Source organism: Silurus aristotelis (assembly GCF_946808225.1).
Source record: "Silurus aristotelis genome assembly, chromosome: 14".
NCBI classification, from domain to species: Eukaryota; Metazoa; Chordata; class Actinopteri; order Siluriformes; family Siluridae; genus Silurus; species Silurus aristotelis.
In genome coordinates this window covers 22,173,330-22,198,546 of record NC_139587.1, presented here as the reverse complement: position 1 = coordinate 22,198,546, position 25,217 = coordinate 22,173,330, and the positions used below count along the sequence as shown (strand labels likewise).

The window sequence follows — 25,217 nt, the reverse complement described above, 5'->3', positions numbered from 1 at the left end:
TCATCAAGAGAATGTCAAGAGTGTGCAAAGCAGTAATCAAAGCAAAAGGTGGCTACTTTGAAGAACCTAGAATATGACATTTTTCAGTTGTTTCACACTTTTTTGTTATGTATATAATTCCACGTGTTAATTCATAGTTTTGAAGCCTTCAGTGTGAATCTACAACTTTCATAGTCATGAAAATAAAGAAAACTCTTTGAATGAGAAGGTGTGTCCAAACTTTTGGTCTGTACTGTATGTATGTATGTGTGTGTGTGTGTGTGTGCGTATATATATATATATATATATATATATATATATATATATATATATATATATATATATATATATATATATATATATATATATATATATATATATATATACGCACACACACACACACACACACACACACACACACACACACACGATATTTGGTTTGTTTTTGGGCAGATAATCTTGGCAGCTAAAAGAACACAACTTACTTCTTATGCTATGTCAATTAATAATTTACACATTAAATGAAGACCGTTTTGGTGTGTCACTTTTTACATGCTATTTACATTTATTTTCTTGTCAGATGCTTTTATACTAAGTGATTACTGAACAAGACAAACTAGAATCCATCAAAGCATTCAGCAGTTAAAGAAAAGAACAGCAATAGAAGAGTCCAATCCAAATGACTATAAACTATTCTAAAATAGTTGGTAAGAGGTAATAACAATAGCTATCTTCTAGATTATAAACCCAGTGCATAATGTAGTAACTGCCTATGGATGGATTTCACTTGCCATTGCCTTGAAAAGAAAAGCCAGGGCACTCTTTTTAATTTGGGAGACAATGCAGACATCTTGAATGCCTGTGTGGAACACTCAGTGGCAATGACATCACCATTTGGCTTCCTGTTTAAGCCAGGCTGAGACTTGTTCTGAATAAATCCACTTTTTGTCTGTGCTTCTCATCAATGCTACACAGCCACTGCTTTAGCAAAGCTCTCACAGAAGTCAATGGACATCAGGACCCATCACCATAGTAACTAAGCACAACTAAGGACAAAGCATGAGTCATCACAGGGCTCATTTCTCCCGGAGTACAACCGAGAAACTTTAGTCTTACCATTTATAAACGTGTTATTAACCCTCTAAGGGTGAGCGTCGTAAGGACCAGTATTGTTTTATGATGACTGCCAGTTTGTTGTTCATTTATAATACATTGGTAAATTAAACCATTATGATCTTTAATGCATATGTAAATAAAGCCAGCAAGATTTTGTACCCAAAATTTCTTTAATGTGACAATGCTATTTGAAATGAAATTTTTAGAACTGAACTGTTATAAGATTTAGAATAAAATTACACTTTACCAAAAACAGCAGATCATAAAAAATTCTAAGCAGGACACTATCAGAGTATGTAGAGGTATAGAGGTAAAATCAGTACTGGCTGAGAAGTTTATTTAAAAAAAAAAAAAAAAAAACCTTTGTAATACTTATAATAGTAATAAGGCACTGCGCTTGACAAAATACATTTTTTTCAAATATCATCAAATACAAATATTTCTATTTAATTCAAGTCTCAATCTCATTATAAAATTATTAGAACATAATGCAATTTATGCAAAAAAAAAAAAAAAGTATCAATTTAAAACAATGTGCTTGATCATTTGGCTACAGGATCATTACTTTCATCATTCATTTCATGTGTTCACTGGTACAGTGACTCAGCTGTATGTGCATCCTGGACGAGGAGACGTCACCACTGAACACACCACTGTGATCTGATTGGTCTACCTGCATCTTTTAGGCATTGCCTGACACAAAGTGACTTTACAATGTCCAATGAAATTGCTTGGCTATAAGACGTGACAACTGCAATCAGCTGAGAGAACAGGCAATTACAATCTTCACACTGCTCAGAAAATAAGATATAATTAAATATCTCTGCTGCAGATTACAGAGGAATAAAAGTGCAACTAATTGCTGGACTCAGTGTTTTGCTCATTTCCTGGAGCTGAAGAGGCTCAGCAAAATATGAAAACTGCATAACTAGACAACTAGACAAAATACAATAAGTGCAAAATAGAGTAGATGAGCAAGTGGCGGCTCGATGGCAATATATGGCAGGAGCTACACCTCAAAACGGTGCTCTCAGATTAGCACCAGCCACCTGGTGTAATGTAAAGCAAAGGATAAAGCTGATCTCAAGTCTGAATAAATAAGCAATATAATCAGTGCAGCTGCACAGTGTACAGACTGGAGGTTACACTAGTCAAGATTTGAGTTGAAGGTCATAAACTGGAAACATTAAATGGATTGAGTGCTTGCATCTTCTGACAGATAGAAGTACAATTAATTGCCAAGGCACATATAGAACAAAAAGACATAGGAAAATAACTGATTTAACAACCAATAAACTTACAAATCAGACATTATAATAAACAGTCTGGTCCATAAATGCAGCCAAGACCCGACTGTTTCACAGGAAATGGCATTTTGAATGATATTATAAAGGACCAACCATGCTTACAAAAACCATGCTTTACACTCAATAATTCCTGTCAGGAACTAGTGTAAGAGCAAATAGTAATTTAAGTGGCATAAGCCTGTGACCAGATGCTCTGCAGGACATTTGTAAGTTTGCTCCAGAAGGCAATCAAGCATATGTTCTTTGTATGTTTGCTTACTGACAAAATTTGCTTAGAAAGAAACCCAAGTAGTGAAACTCCGATATGCACTGACAGGAAGAACAACGCTATACTGTAGGACATTTATGCCGAGAGCATGTAGCTAGTTTGAGTCAGAAACATAAAACCGATAGTAAATGAATAATGAAACTTAACAAATCTACACCACATACAACAAGCAACTGAGATTTGCAGTGAGGGGAAATGTTTAGAGTTGATTCTCGAGATAATCTAGATACATCAGATTAACAAAATTAATGAAAAAAAAAACTCACACAAGACATTCTGACATTTAAAGCTCAACATGAGGGTGGGATAAAGTTAAGTAGAGCCAGCATTAGGTGTAACGGATAAACCGATGGTGTGTCAAGTGCCTGTAACTGTTTAAGGACTGGCGTCGTTGTCTCTTTGGTGGCAGACGCTCAAGAATGCTGCATATTTTGGACAGCCCCTGACTCCGGATAGTGACATGATGGGGATGATAGATTTCTCCTGGAGTCATGAAAAGCTGCTATATTGGAGCAGATACTCACACTATAGTGACGGGGCTACCTGTTATGGTAATGGAGAAGCTAAAGGAGACATGGTTGACTCCTGACCCTCAGACTCTGTTGAAGGCTGAATCTGAGAATCAAACATTCCACTTAAAGCTGGAGGGTACAAAAGAGCAAAGAGCACAAAATTAAATTAGGTCCTTTACATTTTTTTTACAGCAAAAGCTCAAAATTAAAGGTCACATTATTAAAGTTTTAAAAAAGCAATACAACTGGATATATATATGATTTAAAAAAAAAAGTATAGCTTTCGGTTTTAAAATGCCAAGTACAATATCCATGTCTGGAAGCAAACGCGTCTACCTACTCTTTAGGGTCTTGGCGAGGGTTTCTCTTCGGCTTTCGCACACTTTGTTGAGGAATTCATCCACCTGTTTTAGTGAGAGAGAGTTGTGCAGGGTCTCCAGGGGATATATAGATGGCACCAAGGAGCAGCCTTCAAATCCTGAAGTACACAAAATAGACAACATCAAAAAAATCGATGTAAAAAAGATCATCCTTTATATCTATTGCAAAACATTTACAAAACAGGACATAAGCTACACTATTACAGGCTTGCCAAAAGTCTAGCTCCAAACATCAAACCTTTAATTACGTGGCAACAAACCAAAACCCTCTGCATCTATCTGCTCTCAAATTACATAATAGCATGGGCAACCTGAGAATTTTTACATCAATCTGCTTGTGTTTGTAAACTGATAATACCTCAAATTGAACACCTTACATCGTAAATCACTGAGAGCCTTAAAACAACTGAATAACAACCAGGCTCTATACACTGACAAACTGCTGGAGTAAGTAATGCACCAGTTTAACCAAATTGAATGGGTTATAACTCTGAACACTCCTCACAGTGTTTCATCATTATACATAATCTTGTTTGTTTTTATTTTGCTCAGCTCTCACTAGAAGACCACAGGGATTGTTAGATAGTAGCTGCAGCTTTTAAGGAAGAAGTGATGCTCTTGTTTCTGAATAAAACACACTTTTTTTTTTTTAAAGATTTCTTACTTTTAGTACACAGAAGCAAGACTCACTAAAAAAATCTGTCTAGAATGCAATCTAGCATGTGGAAGAATTAGCACCATGGATATATTATAGACAATTATATAAATATTTTTGGCTCTTCATGGCTCATCGATTGCAGATGAGAGTATCCAGTATATTAGAATGCAGAATTCTCGGTTCATTTACACAGAGTGCCAGACGACGGTGAGGTGAGTGGAAAATAAATAAAGAGAACATAAGCTGATACTAAATGAGAAGGAGAAAGGGATTGAGAGGCAAAGAGATTGGTGAAAAGCAATTATGGTTCCGAGAACAAACTGTCCTAACCAAGTACATTTAAAGAGTTTTCACATTATCTATAAGCTTTTTTTTTTGCACAAGTTGCAAATCAGATATAACAGACTAATCCATTTTATTTATCCAATTTTACTATATGCACAGAATTGTTTATTTAAATATCCAATAAAAATGATTTTTGTGGGTCAAATATTTTACAAATAAAAAATATTAATAAATAAAGAAGTCCCTCTCTTAGTTTATATGATTCATTGCCAGGTCAATTCAACTAGAGGTCAAGAGAATCAGAATAAACAAACAATGCAATCAAGTCTAAGTGGGCTGGTTTTACTATTCTCTACATTTTGTGCAGAAATAATCATCAATTGAAGCATCTGTGTAAAAACATCTTGTTGTTGAGAGAGGTCAGATGATAAAATGGCCAGACAGAGCTGCCTGAAAGGGTACGGCAATTCAAAATGTCCAGTCTTTACAAGCATGGCAAGGTGAATAGCATCTCAGTAAGCATCACGTTTAATTTGCAGTTGGGCTACAACAGCAGCATATCCAATCAACTGAAAAAGGACAGTTGAAGATATACGGCACCTGGTTTAATGAATTTATATTTCGGCTGTAATGTGTAGATGGTAATGTTCAGAATATGGTGACTCACTCTATGCTGTTGCAGACAATGTATGCCATTTTATAACCACAATATACCACATCGTTTAATTGTGATTTCTAGTGCCACTAAACAGCATGTTATCTAATGGTACATGACAGGTTATGGAGGATGTATTACAAAAGAAGTTTCACAGTTTGACAGATCTGAGAGAAAATGGGGGTACCCAGATTTAGTATTGTTTCACCAATTAAATTGGCTGTATGTGTAAAATACATCCATTTTTTACAGTAAGGAATAATTAGGTAAGCCCCATGTAAACATCAAAACATAGCATATAGCATATGTGATTTCATGTTCCGCTTTGATACAGTCAAAATCAGATCAGGGATGTTTTCATTGCAAAGAGCCTTGGGTGTGGCATTTGTGCTAACATCATCTTCTGTTTCTGAGACTTGGAGACCAGTAACAACGAAGGAGCTGTAGAAAAAAGGGGTGGAGGAATGGGTGGAGTGCTGCCCAGAAATCAGTCAGAGGGCTGTGAATGGGAGCCAGCAGGTGAACAAGCAGAAAAAGTAGAAGAGTAGGAGGTGGTGAGTGAGCAAAGGATCAGCTGAGAACCAACTCAGCAATTCAGTGACAGAGGAATGAGACAGGAAAGCAGAAAGAGGGAAAAGGATTATAGAGAAAGTAACATACTGCACAAAAAGATTTTAGATTGTGACAAAAGGTTTTGAAAAGTAAAAGTGTGGTTTTCCTCCTTATTTCCCTACAAGCAAGAGAATTTAATTCTAAAGCCAAGTCTTGTCGTACAGCACACAGCACCTCTCGATTGTCTGACAACTTTTCAGCTCAGTGAGTCAGCAAGCGAGACAAATTACCATCTACAGCCGAGCATTTCCAAACTAAAAGTAGAAACACTGCAGCAGTGCAGCCACTAATTCCCACTTCAAAGATAAAATGAAAGAGGAATCCAGTATACTGTAATTAAAACAACCTAACCCATGATTTTATCTGAGCGGGGCGTTAACATTGATGAGAGGACTGTTCATCTTGTCACTTGTTCAATTCAGTGCACAATTTATATATGGCCTTTAAATCTCTTTTGCATTAGGGGGTGGGGTGACCTGCATATTGCGGCATAACACCGTATTCAAACAATCACACAGGGAACTGGTAGCTCAGTCAAATTAAGACATTGGATTTCTAATTGGAAGGTCATGAATTCACATCCCAGCCTCACCAAGCTTCCACTTGAGCAAGGCCCTTAACCCTCAACTGCTTAGTTGTATAAATAAGTAAGTTGTAATTCATTTTGGATAAGGGCACCTACCAAAAGCCATAAATTTACATCTAAATCAACATTTACATTTGCGACATTTAGCAGACACCCTTGTCCAGAGCGACGTACAAAAGTGCTTTGAGTTTCTAGCAACATAACACAAGACAACATGTAAAATATTGCAAATGAACTTTACCACTAGACAATTTAAATCTAACACAGCATCTACAAAATAATTAACACTAAAGTATAAAGGTATAGACTACTTAATACATGCCAAAAAAGTATGTCGCAGTTAACTCCTTTTCCATGCATGCACCAAAATCAAAAGCTCAACTGTACATTAAAACAAAACAAATATTTGTAACACAACAAAATGTTGGCTTCATTTGCTAATTAACATTAGGAAGCATTTAACAAAATACAATTCTACTTACATCATGTGCATTTTAACATAAGTAAACAGAATAACTTTAATTAATCTTTCACGTATGAACACACTGATGCCTTATGTCTGAACTGAAATGTTAGAGCATTAGGCCATAGCTCCAGAGCTGACACACAGCTCAGGACAGATTTATTGCCCTTAGGCAGATTCACTCTTTTTTTTTTTTAATAAAGCTGCCACATCAAATTGATTGAAATATTGCCTTTAGCTCTTTCCACAAACTCTTTGAATGCACCAGATTCAGTATTCTACCAGCATTCAGTCTCTACTAGTCCAGACCTGACTAGAAACCAAATTATTTTAATGCCAAACAATATAAATGGTAATGACTGAGATGACACAGGCACAGGCTGAACAATACGACAGGTATGAATGTTTATTTAGTTATTTATTTTTGTTTTGTTTACCCAATTGTCTTCTATTTTGGTCAGTTTCCACCCACTAGCCATGCAGCTCCCTTATCACACAACAGATGCCAACAGGGGAGAGTGAAGGAGAGCATGTGCTTCCTCTAAGACACGTGAACTCACTGCATCTTTTTGAACTGCTTCACATTCTAGGCTACACACACTCTTGTACTCCCTACATTAGATCTTGACTTTTGTCCTCAATGCTAATAATCCAGAAAATTCCAGAGCTAGAGCCAGTAAAAACCACAGATGTACTTTTAATTATGTTCTTTTGTTCCAAAGTTGTAAATAAACAGACAGTGTGAGGATTAAAACTTCAATAATTCTTCTTTTTCTGCTGATAATATAAAACATATGTATAGGAAAACATGACAAGTTTAAACCTAATTTTTTTTTTTTAACATAATGCATCTGTCATCAAGATACAAAATAGTCTTTCAGGGTTTTGCTGTGTGATTTCTTTCATCAGCTGTGATTTAGCCTGAGGATGTCTGCCACTATGCACGAGGATAGCCAAGCGTCACAGTGCATCTTAGCAAAAACTGTGAAGACAGTTCAATAACCCTTGCCTTCATTATCAGCTTTATTTATAATGTGCAATGAATAACTGCTGTTCCATATCTTGTTATATAATAGCAATAGCTAGTCCAAAATGGAAACTGGAATTAACAGTGATCATTAATTCTGAATCTTATTGATGGAAAGTTTAATGATTTTTCCAAACGGATCAATAATAACAGGAATGACACCAAGTTTAGTTGTGCCAAAAGCAAATAAAAATATCATGTGATATAATGCAAGTACAAGACATGCACTTTTACATTAAAAGGAAAGGAAAAAGGAATGAGAAGGAAAGAAGGAATGAATGATTTAGGAATAAATTAGGACAGAAAATGCGATTCTGTGGGTGGTAAATTTAAATTAAATGGGTGAGAACAATTGTAAGAATAAAAAAAAAATAGTATAAAATGAGTATAAAATACTAGCAGATTATAAACTAGTTGAATGACCCCCAGGGGGCATGCATGTATCTATACACATGGACTGCAAACAGCATTCATACCATTAGTTGGATGCCTGGCATATGACACAGAAAACCTCTTTACAGCCGGCATTGAGAGCAACTCTGAGGAAATAAAAGAAGCACCGTCACTCCGTTGCATTTGGAAAATGCAATAAACCAGAGCTAACCGAATTATCTGACCCCCAAACCCTCTATCCAAAATATAGCCTTACAAAATACATATAAGGTTACAAAAAAAACATTTAATATAAACAGTACCCTCACAACTCAGTACCATGGAGCAGCATGACAAGGCACTATTTTGGGCAAAATGTTTGTGGTCTAATGTACTGCAGACCTCAGGCATAATCATACACTGACACCCTGTGGACAAAATTACTTTTATACAGGTTGAGGCAATCTGCTTCCAATAGGAGTCAATTCAGTCCCAAGATATTAACCATGCAGATGGCTCTTAATATATGGATGATAATAAGCGGAAAAGACTAGGGCGTGCCTATGAAGCAGTTGATTCAGGTGCATTTGTAGATCGAGGTTGGCGAAATTATAAAAATATGACAACATTTTAAGACAATCTTGCGCATATATATATATATATATATATATATATATATATATATATATATATATATATATATATATATATATATATATATAGAGAGAGAGAGAGAGAGAGAGAGAGAGAGAGAGAGAGAGAGAGAGAGAGAGAGACCTATATTAATTTATTTTTAGACATAATATAAGTGTATTAAAATGTGAATAATTTTTTTTTACATTTTATTAAATTCATATTATGTCCAATAATAAATTAAAAATGAAACACAATTATTACTTACTAAGAGACCAAAAAGAATCACAGCTAAAGTGCTAAAGGTCAAATTGTGCATGGAGGGAGATAAATATTGAACTTTACACTTGCAAAGCAGCTTGGTCTATACACCAGCAAGACAGGTGTTTAATAAAGTGGCCAGAAAAGCCAATGTGCTTGATAGAGGAGATCCAGTAAAAGAATTACTAACATGTTAGTTTAACTACTGCACATAAATTTTGCATATACTAGCATTTTAAAGGGAAAAAGGTCTACCATGTGATCAGTGGTGCTCTATTGATGCCCTAAACTGCCACTGAGTGACTAAGAGTCACTAAATAAGATCCATAACTTCAAAATAATCAGCTGCATCTTCAACTGTCAAATTGACCGATTAGGTGACTTGTAGGTGTACATTATAAACTGCCAAATGTCTATGGATTTGAAGCTTTTGAATCACTACTGCCACATATATTAAAATCCTCTCTAGTAAAATAAAAACAAATAAAAATGGAAAAGATTGCAAAACAAGCAAAATAGTGCCCTCTGGAGGTGATCAAAAACATCGTTCATCATTGTACTGTAAATAAATAAATACAAAAAGGCTTTCAAAAAGAGCACAAATACAAACCGGATCACATGTAGAACTTTTATCATACAAACATGCAAAAATATAAAATAATAAAGAATAGGAATGAGAAATGATTGCAAATAAACTATTCCTATATTGGTCTATAATGCACACACACGCATACATCTACACACGCATTCACACAGTCATTATGTTCACATGCAAATACTTGTGGTGCTGGTTAAAATCTGAAATGCTATGCACCAGCTTGATGCTTAAGTGTCAGCATTTAGCAGTAAATCAACAGGGATGTGAGGTCAATGTCAGCTGAAGTAAGAAGTTTCAAGCAGAGACAAGGCTTTAGGACAAAGCTGGAAATAAACAGAAATCAAAATGCCAGCACAGCTTTTAGATAAGTCTGTGCAAAAACAAAGTCTGTATGTGGGAGAGGTGGGTTTCTTAACAATAGAGTAGCACAGAAATGATTGGGAAGCAGGGCCTGCCAAGGCCAATAGAAACGGATCAGGAATATTGCCAAGGAACCGTGTGTATTCTTTTGATCAGCTTGCTTTATTGAAGGCAGAAGCCGAAATTGGACAGAGGACATACCCTCTCTACTGACTCGCCTCTGAGGGGATGTAGCTTTTTTGCGCTGGGTTCGAGCCAGCTCTCGAAGGTTGGGGGCACTGGAGGAGACCCCCCGGAAGGAGGAACTGAAGAGGCCAGTGAACAGGGAGCCTGTGAGGGGGTGGGAAAGACCATGGGGTGGACAGAGAGGGGTATAGGAAGGGAAAGGGTTGATGATGGTTAGTTTATACTACTGAACATGCAGCATCTCTTCATGATTTAATGGTTTTCATAGCCAGCAATGAGCTCACTGGAGGCATCCAATTATATTAGATTATGTTAGTTTAGTATCTAGTACATTAATTATGCCATAAGCTTTTTCTGTCTTGCACCAAACCTCTGTGTGTCCAGGAGAACACCCAAAAACTCAAAATCTTTACACACAATAGTAACTGTTCAGTGGAAAATATAAGTGTGTTTAAACACTGAGTAATGGAAAACTAACTGGTTTCTGGAAAAGCTGAAGGAAACTCAAAGCACTATGAAGTTTGGGACATTCCAAATATTTCCCATGAACTGCTAGTCACAGAGAGGCTGTCAAAGTTATTTTTGCCCTTGTGGTAGAGACGGACCAGATGCAACAAAAGCATTGTCACTGACAAAGTCCTGTACAATGAACTTGAGCATTGTTAATGAATTTGATGTAATCTACAACTATATTTAGACAAGAACAGCATGTCTCCATGTTTTAAACATGTCATATCTAGTGTAAATGCAGCAGTACACACCTAACTTTACTGACATGGTTAAACATAAAGTTCACATCTATTTTGAACTTTATACTGTATATCCACTGGCCTTAATTTGTTTGTTTAATGTTTAACTGTCGCAATGTTATATATTTCTGGAAGTATTACTTCTATTACTTTTTCAGCTTTCTTTTTCAGGAATATAAAACATCCACTATTAGCTGTCCATGACATTGTGAACATAGTAGTTATACAGGTTTTAATTGGTCTGTAACCAGAGACACTGTTTGCATTGTTTTACTCCAGCTTTCTTCCCCCCCTGACAGGAATAGGAACGGCCAGCCTAGCACTCTCTGTGCTGCCAAGCAGCTACATTTAGACACACTATAAGTCAAGTATGAGCTGACCTCTTCATGTAAGGGCCTCATAAGTAAGTGTGCAGAAAAAGCTAATGTTTTATTAGTATCCAGAGAACAGAGAGAGCGAGTGAGAGAAATGTGATCTGACGCTGACTCTGCCGATGGAAGGGCATGTGGCAGGTCTGCAAAAAAAAACTAACACTTGATACATACCAAGGCCACCAGATTTGACCTCACAGGGAACTTGGCGGGAACACGAAGGAAATAGGCGATAACCTGCACCACGAGAGGAGGTTGTGCTCTCTGAGAGGACCTGCATGCAAAATACACAGACGTACTACATATAAAGATAAAACAGGCAATAATACCTAGCAATGACAGGCATATTTTTTAGTACATTCTACATCTCAATCTTTTTTTCTGAAAATTTTGAGATATGCATTTTTATAATATACAACTACTATCACTGTATTTAATTTAGACTGGTAATATGAGTATTGCCACATTAAAAGAAAATTAATAGATATATTTAACTACTACAAATGTAGATTTTTATGTTAAATCAGAAACCTTTTGGAATACATCACAAGTTGATATAATGTTGCATTGACATCCTTTATGATGCTTTATTGCTAATAATTATTATTTTTTAGTTCCTAGTTCCTTCCCACTAATCTAATCTCTCTGATAATGTGACTACCCTCCTTTCATGCTACTACTCAAAGATGGTGAAGGCAACTGCTGTTCATGCTGTGTCACTGAGTAGTGTAGCATAATCTTTTTAAAAATTATAACGCTCTAATGGGTGCCAGCAAATATCCAGGGATCAAATCTAGCACAGTTTATAAGATTACTTGGCCCAGCAATGGTGAGACAATTTTCCTCTTTCAGAAGAATTCATGGCGTCAGATGATTGACATGCCAGACCTCTAAATTCACTCTGTGCTCAAACTTTTAAAAAGGAACCAGCAGTCCTTCATAGAGCAGCAGACACATACTTGTTGTTTATGGTTTGCAAGTATACCATTAGCAAACCATTAGTTGTTAGAATGTGAGGACACCAAGCCTAGAGGCTGTTGGTTATAGAAAATTACCTCCATGGAACCAGCTTTTCGGTTACGAATTAGTGGGGACTTTTTGTGAACATTCAGGTGTTCAGCAAGATTGGCTCGGTCAGGTTCATCCTGTGACAAATCCTCCAGACTGCCCAGGTTTTCCTGCTTCTCCTGGTTCTGCATTAACATCAGACATACCTTGAAGCCTTCTATACTTATTCAAAAAGCTTTTATACTCTTAGGTTATACTTTTAGAGCACGTATATTCACATATGCACACACCTCGGAAGAGGCAGGGCGGAACCCAAAGCCCATTGGTGCGTTCTCCTCATCACGACAACTCTTCACTCCAGGACTGAAGTGCAGCTCTACATGAAAACGTTCCTCTGAAGATGGATCCTGTCCACATACACACAAACACACACATAGTAAATGGAACACTGGCATTTACAATCAGAATTTATGTACTAGTGGAAAAGATTATACCTTATTGTTGTCTTCATACAGCATAATGACAATCTGAGTCATGTAGTTGAGCTCAGTTACAGCACTGAGGTAGTCCATGGCCTGCTTCCACTGCTCGTCTTTCTCCTCCTAAAACCCAACAGCATGAACACGAATTATTTTACAATTGGATGTTACCCGAATAACATCAATGCATATGCATTGTGGGTGTTTGTTTGACTCATACTGACATTAAGAAGGCCTCCGTATCTAAAAATGCTGAGAAGAGAATGGACATGACTCTCGCTGGTGAAATAAAGCCGGGTCCGCACATGCCGACCCGGAGACATCACGCCTCGCGAATACCTGAACCACCAGAAGGAGATAAAAACACAATCTGATCACTCAAAAGTTTACATCAGTAAATAAAAATTATTTTGCAGCAAGTGAAACCAATTAATTTTAAATAATTTTATTTGGCATTGCTAATAAGGAGGTTATTATACAACAAATATAACTATTTTAAGTGTTTAATTTGTCGTCGTTTCATTCCTTCCTTTATAAAAACAAACTGCAATATGTTGCAAATACTATTTTTTATTAAATAACTAATTTTTATTTTTTGTTAGTTGCAGAAATACATGTCTTTAGAAGAAACATTAAATAGTATAAAAGTTGAATAATCTTTGCTTTTAATAATTACACAAATAAAATGATTAAATATTAGCTGTTTTCACTTATATTAAAGATGATTTCAAGCAATACTTTTTTTTTGTTTTTTTGCACAAACACAAATTCCACTTTTATTCCATCAAACCTTCATGGGTAAGACTCAGGTCAAGCCTGCTTCAGTTCTTTCTGCAGCAGTAACCACTAAACCACAAAATCACACTGCCTTAAGGAAATTAATAGTTTCATTGTTGTATAAAAGTTGTATTGTGTATTGTATTATATGGTAATAAGGTCCAGAGGCTCACAGTGGATGAAGCTTGTTGACAGCCTCATCCTCGTGTGTCCTCTGCAGGTCCAGCTGGATTTTCTTTACCAGGGGCAGGCAGTAGGCACTAGCAATATCCAGCTTCTCCATTTTATTTATCCCATACTCCTGAGGTAAGAAACAAATATAGGAATCAGAAAAAATACAGGAGGAAAATACAAGAAACAAACAAATAAAAATCTTTTAACTGCCTCCTCTACCTGAGGAATGATGATGTCAGCAAGTGCCCGGGAAAGCCGGAAGAGCTCCAGAGTGTTCTCCAGGCCCAGGGAGCTGTTGTGCTGTGTGTCATACTTCACACAATCGTAGATGTCAGGAATTTTGCTTATATCATAACGTCCATTCTTCATGCGGAAATCTCTTTCCAGTTTGGACCAGCGCTGGAGCATGAGCTCCAAAGTCTCACTGTGGTACAGCTGCAGATCTGATGAGATTAGACAAATTGAACAGTGCATTTAAGGAGATAGACAGTTTATCAGTACTTTCTTAAAATAAGTCGAAAACTGTAGAACGAGAACTAAGCTTTTTATTCAAATGAACTGATGTTAGTCATATACAAAGTAATTTTCTTTGTTCTTGTATATTTGTGCTATTATAAAGAGAATATAACAAGGCAAATTCATGTCCAATAGATAACTAGATAATTTAGGGATTTAGTTCGTTTTGAAAGATTCAAATATTTTTTAAACTGAATTTATATATTTCTGTGTTTTTGTATTCTAAAGAGCCTTATGCCAATGTCAATTTCTAAAAGTGATTTACAAATAAAATTTTGATTAGCTTTCTGTGTTTTTTACAGGAATAAAAAACGGATACAAAGTAGCCATACCTGCAGACTTCGGGTCCTCTAGCCATTTTCGTATTTGATGTGTGAGGCTCTGAATGAGAGCAAAAACCTGGTCACATGTTTTGACAGGATTTTCTATAATTCTCATGGAGTTGACCAGAGAAGGGCTTTCCGTTGGGGCAAGCTGGAACAAGTGTCAATACGGGGAAGGCAAACACACAAATTAAAAATTTTCGACACATATAAATGGGGAAAGACACAGGTTGGTAAAAAACATGTTGTACTTTTTGGTAGTCCTCTTCACAGAAATCTTGTTCTTTCTGCATGATCTCATGGAGCCGAGCTTTGACACGCTGCTGACAATCTGTGAGTGAGTCACTGTCGCTGTCCAGCAGGCCATTCATGTTGGCACTCTTAACCATTTGCACCAGAATAGGGGTCAACTCACCCTCCAAAGCCAACAGCCCCTAAAAACATACACTCGATATGTACTGAAGGTAATATATACAGAAGGACAAAAGCACACAAGTAAGTACATACTGGTACCTTTGCAAAAGCAGCAGCAGTCATCTGTACCCGGCCCTCGTCTGAAGCATAGATCTTGAGATCATGGCGGTAAGTGCTGTGTAAACGCAGTAAGCCACAGCCAGGGAATCCAGCATAGTCACCTGTAAGAAGACATAGTCTTGTATGGTAGCAAAAGAACAAAGAGTATAGAATACATTCACAATCAATTTTTGACTTTTTAGTTTTCCTTGTTGTGGCTGCTAAGTTGATTACATCTGCAAAATAAGACTAATACATGCAAAGCTTGAATTATTAATGAGTGAAAACATGTCCTTTTTTAACAATAAATGAGATTAAAAGCATTTTTATTATTTTTACAGGTAGAACAATCAAGGCACACAACAGACGTGTGCTTCACAATGATTAAGAAGCTACAAGCTTGATACAGCCAGACTAATATCATGAACTCTGAGCATGTCTTATTCTACATTAACAAATATTCTGCACACAACACAGGCAACACATCGGGCGTTAAATAATAATAAGAGAGGCAGCACAGAAAGCCCAATATCATTCCCACACTTGAAAGCCAATCTTACCACAGTCAGTAGGGGACTCACAACCAATGGACCTGCTGTTATCTAGTTTATAATTCAAGGCAAAAGAAAAGCAAATCAGCGAGTAACACAGTGTTACTCTCTTTCTAACAGCAGACTATGACTCAGCAAGAACATGGGAAACGGTTTGGCCATGGTTAGTTCCTGTTTGCGGCAATAATATCAAATGTTATGAACACTGTGGAAAAAATTTTTTTTAATGAAAAACCTGTCTTCATGGCACGTCAGGAGATTATAGACATGCCCTCTGAACTTTGAGGGAAATGCAATATTGCAAATGCAAATGAATAACAATATAGCAAAAAAGAAAATGTTTTTCAAGGGCTATATAAAATATTAATATACATCAAATAAAACTTGTTTATTTGTGCCATGGTGCAAACAATGTAAAAAAATTAAAATAAATAAAAAGAAGAGCAAGGGGAAATTTTAATGTAAATTCACGAAAATGTCAACAACTTCAAATGCTCAATCATTTTTAATGCTCATTTTAGTGACCATCCAAAAAAGTATATATTAAAATTACATTTATAGCTTTTTTTTTATTTTAATGTTTCAAAATGTTTGCTAGTTACATTTATTACTTTATTTTGAATATAATGCTTCATACTATCACGTCTACTAAAAAATAAGTTGTGCATAGATTTTAACCTATATCGAATCCAGATGTTAATAAGACAATACTACTCCCTTACAGTCAGAAATATGTGACATGAATACACTGACTGACAGTATTAGGAAGTAGAGGTAGCTCAGTGTTTAAGGCACTGGATTTTGAGTCAAACGGTCACAAGTTCAAATCCCACCACCACCAAGCTGCCACTGCTGGGCCCTTGAGCAAGGCCCTTAACCCTCCCCTGCTCAGTTGTAAGTCGCTCTGGATAAGGGTGTCTGCCATTTGCTGTGAATGTATTAGTTATATTAAAGGCAGAATAATATAATCATGCAATGTCTAGCCCAATAACCATTTCAGTAATTTTTCTGACAAAATATGTTCTGCTTTTCGACTGACCGTTTTCATTTATAGGAGTTGGCAAAGAGCCATGCTTTATTATTCTCCTTGCTTTGTTTAATTAGTGTGTACTTTGCTACTATGTCAAAGATAACAGAATACTTTATTTATGTCTCAGATAAAGTAATAATAAAAGTAATAATAAAATAAAGGAATGTATCGGTTTTCCTGATTAGTTACTTTGTGTGTATGCGTGCTTGTGTGCGAGTATGCATACGCATGTGTGTACCTTGTCCTCCAGGGTACATGCAGCGAAAAGCTCTCCCCAGCTCCTCAGCCTGCACACGACCAGCTGGAGTCAACTCGCCTCCCCATTTTAGCACCAACAGCAGAGAAGGACCTTCCTTCTGAGAGTCTGCACACACATACACAAAGTGTTTAACATTATAAACACAAATATACACAAATTATTTTATATACACAACTGTTTATCAGAACAACCATCTTAAACCATGTCTTTAGTATAAAAAAAGTTTTCACCTTCTTCCTCACTTGATGCTTTCAGTTGACCATTGGGCAGGTAGGTCAGTTGCACTTTGCGATTTATCCCAGAAAAATGACCGTACCTTAAAACACAGCACAGGGCAGAACACAGAATGCAAACACCATTGTCATACTGTTACACAAAACACCCACAGGCTACAGCATGTCTTATCATTTGCTAGCAGGTGCTCAATAGCTGTCAGGTTTCTAAAAACATGTGTCAGGTTGACCTTCTCAAAGTGGCTTTGGCCCATGTACTGTATGTCATGCCAGAGTCATTTTGCCCTCTACGCCTTAAAGGGATATAAGGAGCATATATGCAAATTTGATGGCATTTTATTACTACACAGTAGGTGTGGTGGCCTGAGAAAAACCCAAACACTGGAAAATATTCTTATTCTGTACTATAAATCAGTCTAAAGTATTTTCTTTTATTTTATACATTTTACTTTTCCAATTCTGTCAATCTTCAAAACTGATTTTTTTTTTTTATCCGTTTTCCAGTACATAGTAGGTGCCAGAATTCAGCCACATTTGATTTTTCAGGTCACCACATAAATAGCAATGCTTCACTATTTGCCTCTTTTCTGTAAAAGAAAGTTCTGATCAGGGCAGTCTGAACTTAAACCACAACTAAGAGCCACATGCCAACAAAAGGAATTCAAAATAAAGAGATAGACATCGGATTATCCAACATTAGATTATCAGATGTTAACAACCAAAAATGCTTTAACACTTGGTGGAGTCAGTGTTTAAGAAGAAACCCCAAACTGACATTGAACAAGCTTAAAAGCATTTTACAACAACTGCTCACTGCACAACTGCAGTTTCCTGACTTCAAACCAAGCACTTCCTTTAAAAAGTTACAGAAGTACACGTGAACAATGTACAAAGCAGCTTTGGCATTAAAGTGTTAATTACTCAAAGATCCTATGTAATGCATAGCAAGTGGGTTGTTGGAAGTGGGATGAAGAAGCATAAAGGATTAAAGAGGGACTGAGTTCCATTAGCAGTGGAGTCGGTTATTTAGGACATGCCTGAGGTGACATGCATATGAGGTGTCATAAATGAATAAATGATTCCCATTGCCCTCATTGCGAAGGAATTGTAGCAAATCAGATAACCCTTATTATCTCATCGTAAAAAAAAAGTATTCAAGGCTACAGGTTAATAACTATGAACTCATTGGCCTTCATAAGGATGAATGAACGTCTGGAGTGCATACTGATTATCATTCAGGCTGGATTCCCTTTGGAGAGAGTGGGCAGAAGAGATGGAGGGAGGGAAAGAGAAGAAAAGAGAGGAATGAATAAGAAACAAAGCTCAGGGGGATATACAGCACAGTGATCTTTTTCTCATAAATCATAAAGGACACTTGACAAAACTTAATATTAAATACTGCATGAAGTCGTTTCGCCTGCAACGGTACATATTCAGAGTTTAAGCAGGTTAAGCATATAGAATTAAGCTCACACCGTTTTCCAGACCTCAAACGTAGCTACTGACTTAAACACTATTCAGAAGTTGAACATGATTTGCATAAGCTCCATGGAAACAAAGACATGCCTCAGTTAAACACAATTCTAACCTTGGACTTAAGCCTATTTTTTTCTACAATATTCATTCGACAGAGGAGCATTATACGGTCCTGTGCCACAGTCTGACAGTTTAATGTAATCACAATATATCACTCTGACATTTAGGCTGCAATACACACAAGTAATTTATAGGATGTCATTTATGGAGAGTATTACCTACATAAATTTGATTAAATATATTAAATAATAATTAGCCTCTCCATTTAAAGACCAAAAACGCATTTATTTTTTTTTAATGGAGGTTATAGGAACTGTAGAGAACTGAACTATACCAAACTCTCATACACACAAACACTCAACGGTGTGTTATTGAACTGTTACAACCTGAACTCAACACACTCAATACTCATTTCAATTCATACACATCCATGTCTTCAGCACCACCCATTTTATTTTATAATCCTATTATACTGTTTACATGCTGTTTTGCACCTCTCAATTGCTGCTCTTGCTGTTTTTGCACAACATTGTGTTTATGCTTACAAATACATTCTTGTTTATAGTTCTATTTTGCACATTGTACTGTATAACATTATACAATAGGTTTACTGGTCAGCGTTATGGTTGTGACAAAAAGCTTGTTGACTTGATTTGACTTAGAATAGGCAACCTCTTTGAATTAATAATTATGTGCACACAAAAAAACTAAAGTGGCAAAATAAATGTATGGTGACCTGAGAAAACCGTTCATATGTTAAGGTAAATTTATACATTTAATTGTGAATGTGGCACAAAAGCTTTCCACCAACTTAATCAAACTGTGACATTAAGGGTGTGAAGAAATCTAGGGTGACAAGGCAGACAGAGTTTTTACTTTGTTAAACTGGAGATAGCATATTGATATTAAAAACAAAAAACATTTCCACATGAATTGGGTAAAATTTATTTGTGAATTCTTAAGATGAACATGTCAATGGAAGAAAAAGCAATTTGGCTAAATCTGTTTTTGATTGTTTGCCAAAATTCACAAGTGCCAACAATTAATGAAGTTCTCCAGAGGGCCACATGGAAATTACATAATGTTAAAATGTTCCATTTAAAAAAAAGATTTGCTCATAATGTAAAAAAAAGAATAGCAAAGGTAGAGTGGTGCAATAAGTTGAAAGTAGCCGAGTTGAGAGAAAAAGACAGCGGAAAAGAGACCAGGGAGGGAGTCAGTGGGATCTCTTACTGATTGTGTGCAGCAGCTCAGTGCCGTGTGATAGGTCTTGTACTCACTATAAATATTCATCTCTTAGCCTTAAGAGTTTACTTATGGTGTACTCACATCTCCAGGACAGTCTTAAGCTGTTCCAGTTTGGATTTCTTCTCCTCAATCTCACAGTCGTTGTGCTGCCCCAATTCAGCTAGCAGCTGACGGGCAATGTCCAGCACCTCCTAATGACACAAATCAAAGACGATTTCAATTACGGATTTGACAATACGATCATGAAGAATAGCCCTTTCACAAGTCAGTTCCAATTCATAAGTAATTGTCATTAAAGTTCAAGGGACCAGATATCTAACACACACCCACACACCAACACATACACACACATTCCAGTACTCATTTGGAAGGGTAATTTTTAGCATAGCCATCCATCTACCTACTACACACAGTAACCTGATCCCAGTATTGAACCAGGGACCCTGGCGCAGCAAGGCTCCACCAAACCACATCATATTGTGACGGATCACAATAGTCACAATGAAATATCCACAGACCATGTCAAGGTGATCTGAAGGATACAGCTCACTGTCTGACTTAAATACGAGGGCTGTTCAAGTCAGTGTTAGTAAGTGCATGAAACAGCATGTGGTGATGACGTTTCTTGTGAATGACTAATCTTTCTATGATGAATCTTTCCAGGCAATAGTTAAATGCTGGGATACGTGTATACAAGTAGCAATGTAGTATATAAAAAAATAAATGCAGTTTCCAGTCCTTAAAATTGTTCTTATATTTTAAAATCTCAAAAGTCCCAGTGTGAATTAATTTTCCCTTGTATTTTGACTGTAAACTCAATAGGTGGTATATTACACTGTGCAATGTTTCATTTTATAGAATGTGTACATATAAATCTGATGAACATTAAATATTCATTCAACAATAAAGTAATTGGAATGTACTTTATTAATATATACAGTATTTCTGCTTACTTGGGTTGGTTTTCAAAGGTTTTAAGCAAATCTCTTTGTCACTATAAAAATCAAATAGCTTGCAATTTGCATGTAGTATCAGTGATTATCTTGCATTCAGAACAGTTGCAGACTCTTTTTTTACCTACCTGGAGCTGCTTTGGTTTCTTTAGTTTGAGTTTGCCTGTCTTGTAACCGCCATATTTTTCAAAGAGATCAAAGAACCTGGGAGAAAGGCAAAGATGTTACAGTAGGTATGTAACAGCATAGCTGACAGCTCCGAAATGAAGTGAGACCTGCAAACAGAACTCACAAAGAGTTTCTAACTTCCATCTTCATCTTCTGTTTTGGTGTGCGATCTCCATGGCGAATCACTGCTATCACACAACGAAGCTCCATCCTGCAAGAGACCAAATGGATGGATATAACAGTTTAACTGTGTGGCATTTATAAATGTTCATGTGTGTTAAAAACATGCTCTATAATGCAACGTAGAAAAAGAACTATTTGGATAACATTTCTGTTATCCTTTAAACATGTTTTTATCATACAGCAAAATTATTCAGGTTGAATGAATCTTGCCCTGTTTAGCAGAAAATATATTGCTAAAAGCTAACTACATTACATTTTTGTAGACAAAGGGGGCATTTATTGTGCTTGGTCTTTTGTAGCTCGGCATTAATTAAAATTTCTAGCCATTTCAAAAACAGAAGAGGACAATTATTGGAAAAATAAATCATAAAAGGTCACCATTAAAACGACAATATGTAATATATTTATTTTTTGATTATGTAAATCAGTGGCTACACAAATGCCTGTGGATTGCATGTCATATAGAAACAATGACAATATAAAAATGAGTTCATTAATTTAAACCTTTGATTTACTACTGTCAGTGCTGCTCTAGCGCTAGGAAAATAAATCAAGTGATTCTTCAGATTCGAGAACTCAAAAGTGTTTAATGAAGTAATGCACAAGATAATATGGATAAATGTACTGAAGGGTACACACATGGTTCCTGAGGTAGTAGGGACTATAGGGATGTCCTCAGCTTCCATGGGGATGGACCAGGGGATGTGAAAATGAGGAGCCAGTTCTCGCATCACCATGTTCCTGTGGGAGAGATTTTGGTGTGACACTAATGGATTAAAATTGTGTTTAAGCATGACAAAATGTAATATGAAACATGGTTAAAAAGTAATATCTGTTTGATCTGATTGATCGATAGATCAATAGATAGATAGAAAATCTGATTAAAAAACCTCACCTACCCCAGGACTTTGGCACAGTCATCATAGTATTTCATGGAGTTCTTTACAAAGCTAAATCCATTTACATCGCAAACAAAGGAGTGGCCATTCGCTCGAAGGAGATCAAAACCGCATACGGTTTGCTGTGGCGAGCAGATAGCAGTGTCACTCAACTTCAACTTCAGTGTTACGCCTAACTTCAATGGTGGACATGAAATAGCATCTGTAAACAACAACATACCTTGAATGCCATACACACTTTACGAGCCACAAGTTTCTCCATGGCAGTGAGCATGACTGGGTATCGAATCTCCTTCCCCTCGCTGTCTCTCTCCACTTTCCCGTCCAGAGCAGGGGACTTACGAGCTTCTGCATGGGCATAGTCAGGCCCTACTGTGTACACCTGTTACACCACCATACACAAAAACACTGTAACAACCTTTTAACCTTCCATATAGTAACACATGCAGCAACAAATATACATAAAATCAGACATACCTTCACATCTGTACCATCTGTTGGCATGAATTCCTCATAAATGTAAGATCCAGTCTTACGAACAGTGCTCTCAGGAGAATAAACACTGCTGCGGCTCCCAATCTACAGCATATAACACAATAAAATACCTCTCTACAGAGAACAAGTAATAGTAACAAATACATTCTGAATACTCCTGACATAAAGAAAATAGATAGACAGAAGGGGCACCTTTCTAAAGAGCCGCTGGCTGCCTCCCCCGGCTGAAGTTGGATAATATATGTACACGTTGTGATCCTCTGCAGAGACAGGCTTCTCCACAAAAGGCTTATGAAACATTTCACCGTTTACCTCAACATGGTCTTCTCCTTCTACCAGGCTACATTCTGTCACATACACACATTATATACTCACATTAAATTATTATAGATTTTTGTTAACACTAGCATACAGAACTGGGTTTGATATATTAGTACACAATGGGCCTGTAGTAGAAAAACTTTATACAAACAGTTAAATAGAGTTAAAATAAAAATGATGTGACAATAAGATAGCACATAGCCAACCTGGAAACTGCTTAAAATTTAAGTTCTGCTACAGTTTAGTCATTTTCCAGATGCACATGAGCAGTACCTTAGCTAAGTGAACAATATTATCAGTGATTTTACTACAGTGAATCGTAAATCAGTCTAATTAGCATTGTAGCATGTTAAAGTTATCAATTCTGTATTTATACAGAATTTATATTGATTTAGTTTTTTTTTTCAGGTCCTACATAAAAATTATTTTAGAACTCAGAGTTCATATCTCTTGCTTTTGTTTTCTATTTGAAGCAAACAATGAGTCAGAATATATAAAAAGCCCTGCATTGGGCTCTTTTTAGGCTTTGAGGAAGCCACATGTATATTCATAGTGTTACATGTGATTATGTATAAGAGAAAACAAAAATGCATTTGAGAGCGGGACAGTGAAGATTTCATTATGTACTTTGCATTCATTGCATTTACCTTCTGGTCTGTCAGGGTCTCGGTTCAACACAGCAAAGCGTGGCAGATCAATGCCCTCCTCTTTCAGGATGCGATAAACCTCTCTCCTAACAAAACCAGCAATATTCAGAATTTAGAAAGTTATTTTAAAATGTAAGAAAGCACCATTAATTTTTAGATTTTGACAGACCTACCTATCCTGAATGAAATACTGCATGTTGAGATCATTAATTAGAAGAGGGGTCCTTAATTTGACATAACTAACTGCCTTGTCCAGCGGAAACCCTTCACACATAAAAAGAGATCAACAATGAATTAAAGTAGGAAAATTATTACTAGCTAAGTAATATTAATAATTGCTATATACTGAAATGTGCTAACTACCTTTGGAGTGAAAAGAGATAAGGCAGTGGCACAAAGGCCACTTTTCTACTGGTTCATTGAGTATGACTTGTTCAGAGAAGATGACCACAGTGATGTACTCGAACTTGCAAAGGCGCTCCATGATTTGAGTCATAGGCTTGGAGTTGGACTTCTTCATCATAGAGCAGATTCCCACCACAATCTGACGCTCTGAAGCCTTTAGTAGTATAGTGGTTGTATATAAAGATGGAGAATATGACAATATAAGACAGAAAAAAAAATTATTTATGATTATGTGCGTTAAAAATATAAATATTCTCTCTCTCTTACACACACACACACACACATACATAGATACATATACACATACACACACACATACATACATTATATATATATATATATATATATATATATATATATTACAATTCTGTATATTTTTTTTTAAGTTTCAATGTAAAATCATTTAGATGATATATTTTTTACACTAATCACTACATTTTGCTGGATCTTTTTCACATTATCTATTCGATGTAACACATATGTAGAAATTTCTCTAAAATGTATATTATTTTTTGACACCTAGTTATCCCTAGTAGTATACTGTGTACCAATACCCAAAGTTTAATTTTTCCCCTGACCACCTCTTAAGAAGAGCAATTATTTGTCATTACCAGATCGTCATCTTCCTCCTCTTCTTCATAAGCTTCTGTAACGTTCTTCATGATTCTATCTTCCAGTTCTCCATGCACATGGTCCTCAAAACCTACTAGGAAACGGGGAATCTCGCAACAGACCTCGTCCTCCTGTATTTCCAACTTTGACATGCCATCTACGTGTCAGTCAAACAATACAAGCTCCATTGTACCATCATGCGCCAGCAATCACCTTCAGGAATGAGATGTGTAGTCCAAATCTTCAGGGTACAAAAGGGAAACAGTTTCTTCTCAGCATGCGATATCAAAAATGTTCTGCACTGGTTGTTTCATCTCTATCCATAGCCGAATCTTTCTTGTTCAGTGCTCAAAAAGACTTAAGTAGATTGCAGACAGTGTGCAAAGTGTCATTCTGCAATAAATAAAATTCAAAAGTGAGTCAAAGTGACATCTAGCTTGTACACAACAAAGCAGTTTAAACAGCAAGTCTCTGAGCACAACCTGGCTTCTTTCTGTAGTCATGTGCTG

The 25,217-nt window shown here is 36.4% G+C and overlaps 1 protein-coding gene across 8 annotated transcripts; it reads right to left on the bottom strand.

Moving 5' to 3' along the window:
- Positions 1 to 1,246: 1,246 nt before the first annotated feature.
- On the bottom strand, positions 1,247 to 24,974 carry ppip5k1b (diphosphoinositol pentakisphosphate kinase 1b). 8 transcript variants are annotated; one of them, XM_083559947.1, is made up of 30 exons: positions 24,708 to 24,974; positions 24,055 to 24,250; positions 23,865 to 23,955; positions 23,692 to 23,777; positions 22,916 to 23,070; positions 22,706 to 22,807; positions 22,449 to 22,610; positions 22,229 to 22,350; positions 21,969 to 22,070; positions 21,271 to 21,357; positions 21,107 to 21,182; positions 20,107 to 20,216; positions 18,467 to 18,490; positions 17,239 to 17,324; positions 16,988 to 17,113; positions 15,729 to 15,770; positions 15,169 to 15,290; positions 14,907 to 15,089; positions 14,665 to 14,806; positions 14,036 to 14,259; positions 13,816 to 13,943; positions 13,090 to 13,213; positions 12,881 to 12,988; positions 12,677 to 12,793; positions 12,434 to 12,571; positions 11,553 to 11,652; positions 10,274 to 10,402; positions 8,325 to 8,387; positions 3,523 to 3,660; positions 1,247 to 3,311 (listed from the first exon to the last, which is right to left on the bottom strand). In XM_083559947.1, the coding sequence occupies exons 1-30, from the start codon at positions 24,858 to 24,860 to the stop codon at positions 3,217 to 3,219; spliced, it is 3,531 nt and encodes a 1,176-aa protein (XP_083416073.1). In that variant the 5' UTR covers positions 24,861 to 24,974; the 3' UTR covers positions 1,247 to 3,216. The 8 variants fall into 8 exon arrangements, 7 of the variants coding, with proteins under 7 accessions (XP_083416073.1, XP_083416074.1, XP_083416075.1 ...); XM_083559948.1 differs by having other exon boundaries at positions 13,090 to 13,204; XM_083559949.1 differs by lacking the exons at positions 15,729 to 15,770; positions 18,467 to 18,490 and having other exon boundaries at positions 13,090 to 13,204.
- Between the last annotated feature and the right edge of the window lie 243 nt (positions 24,975 to 25,217).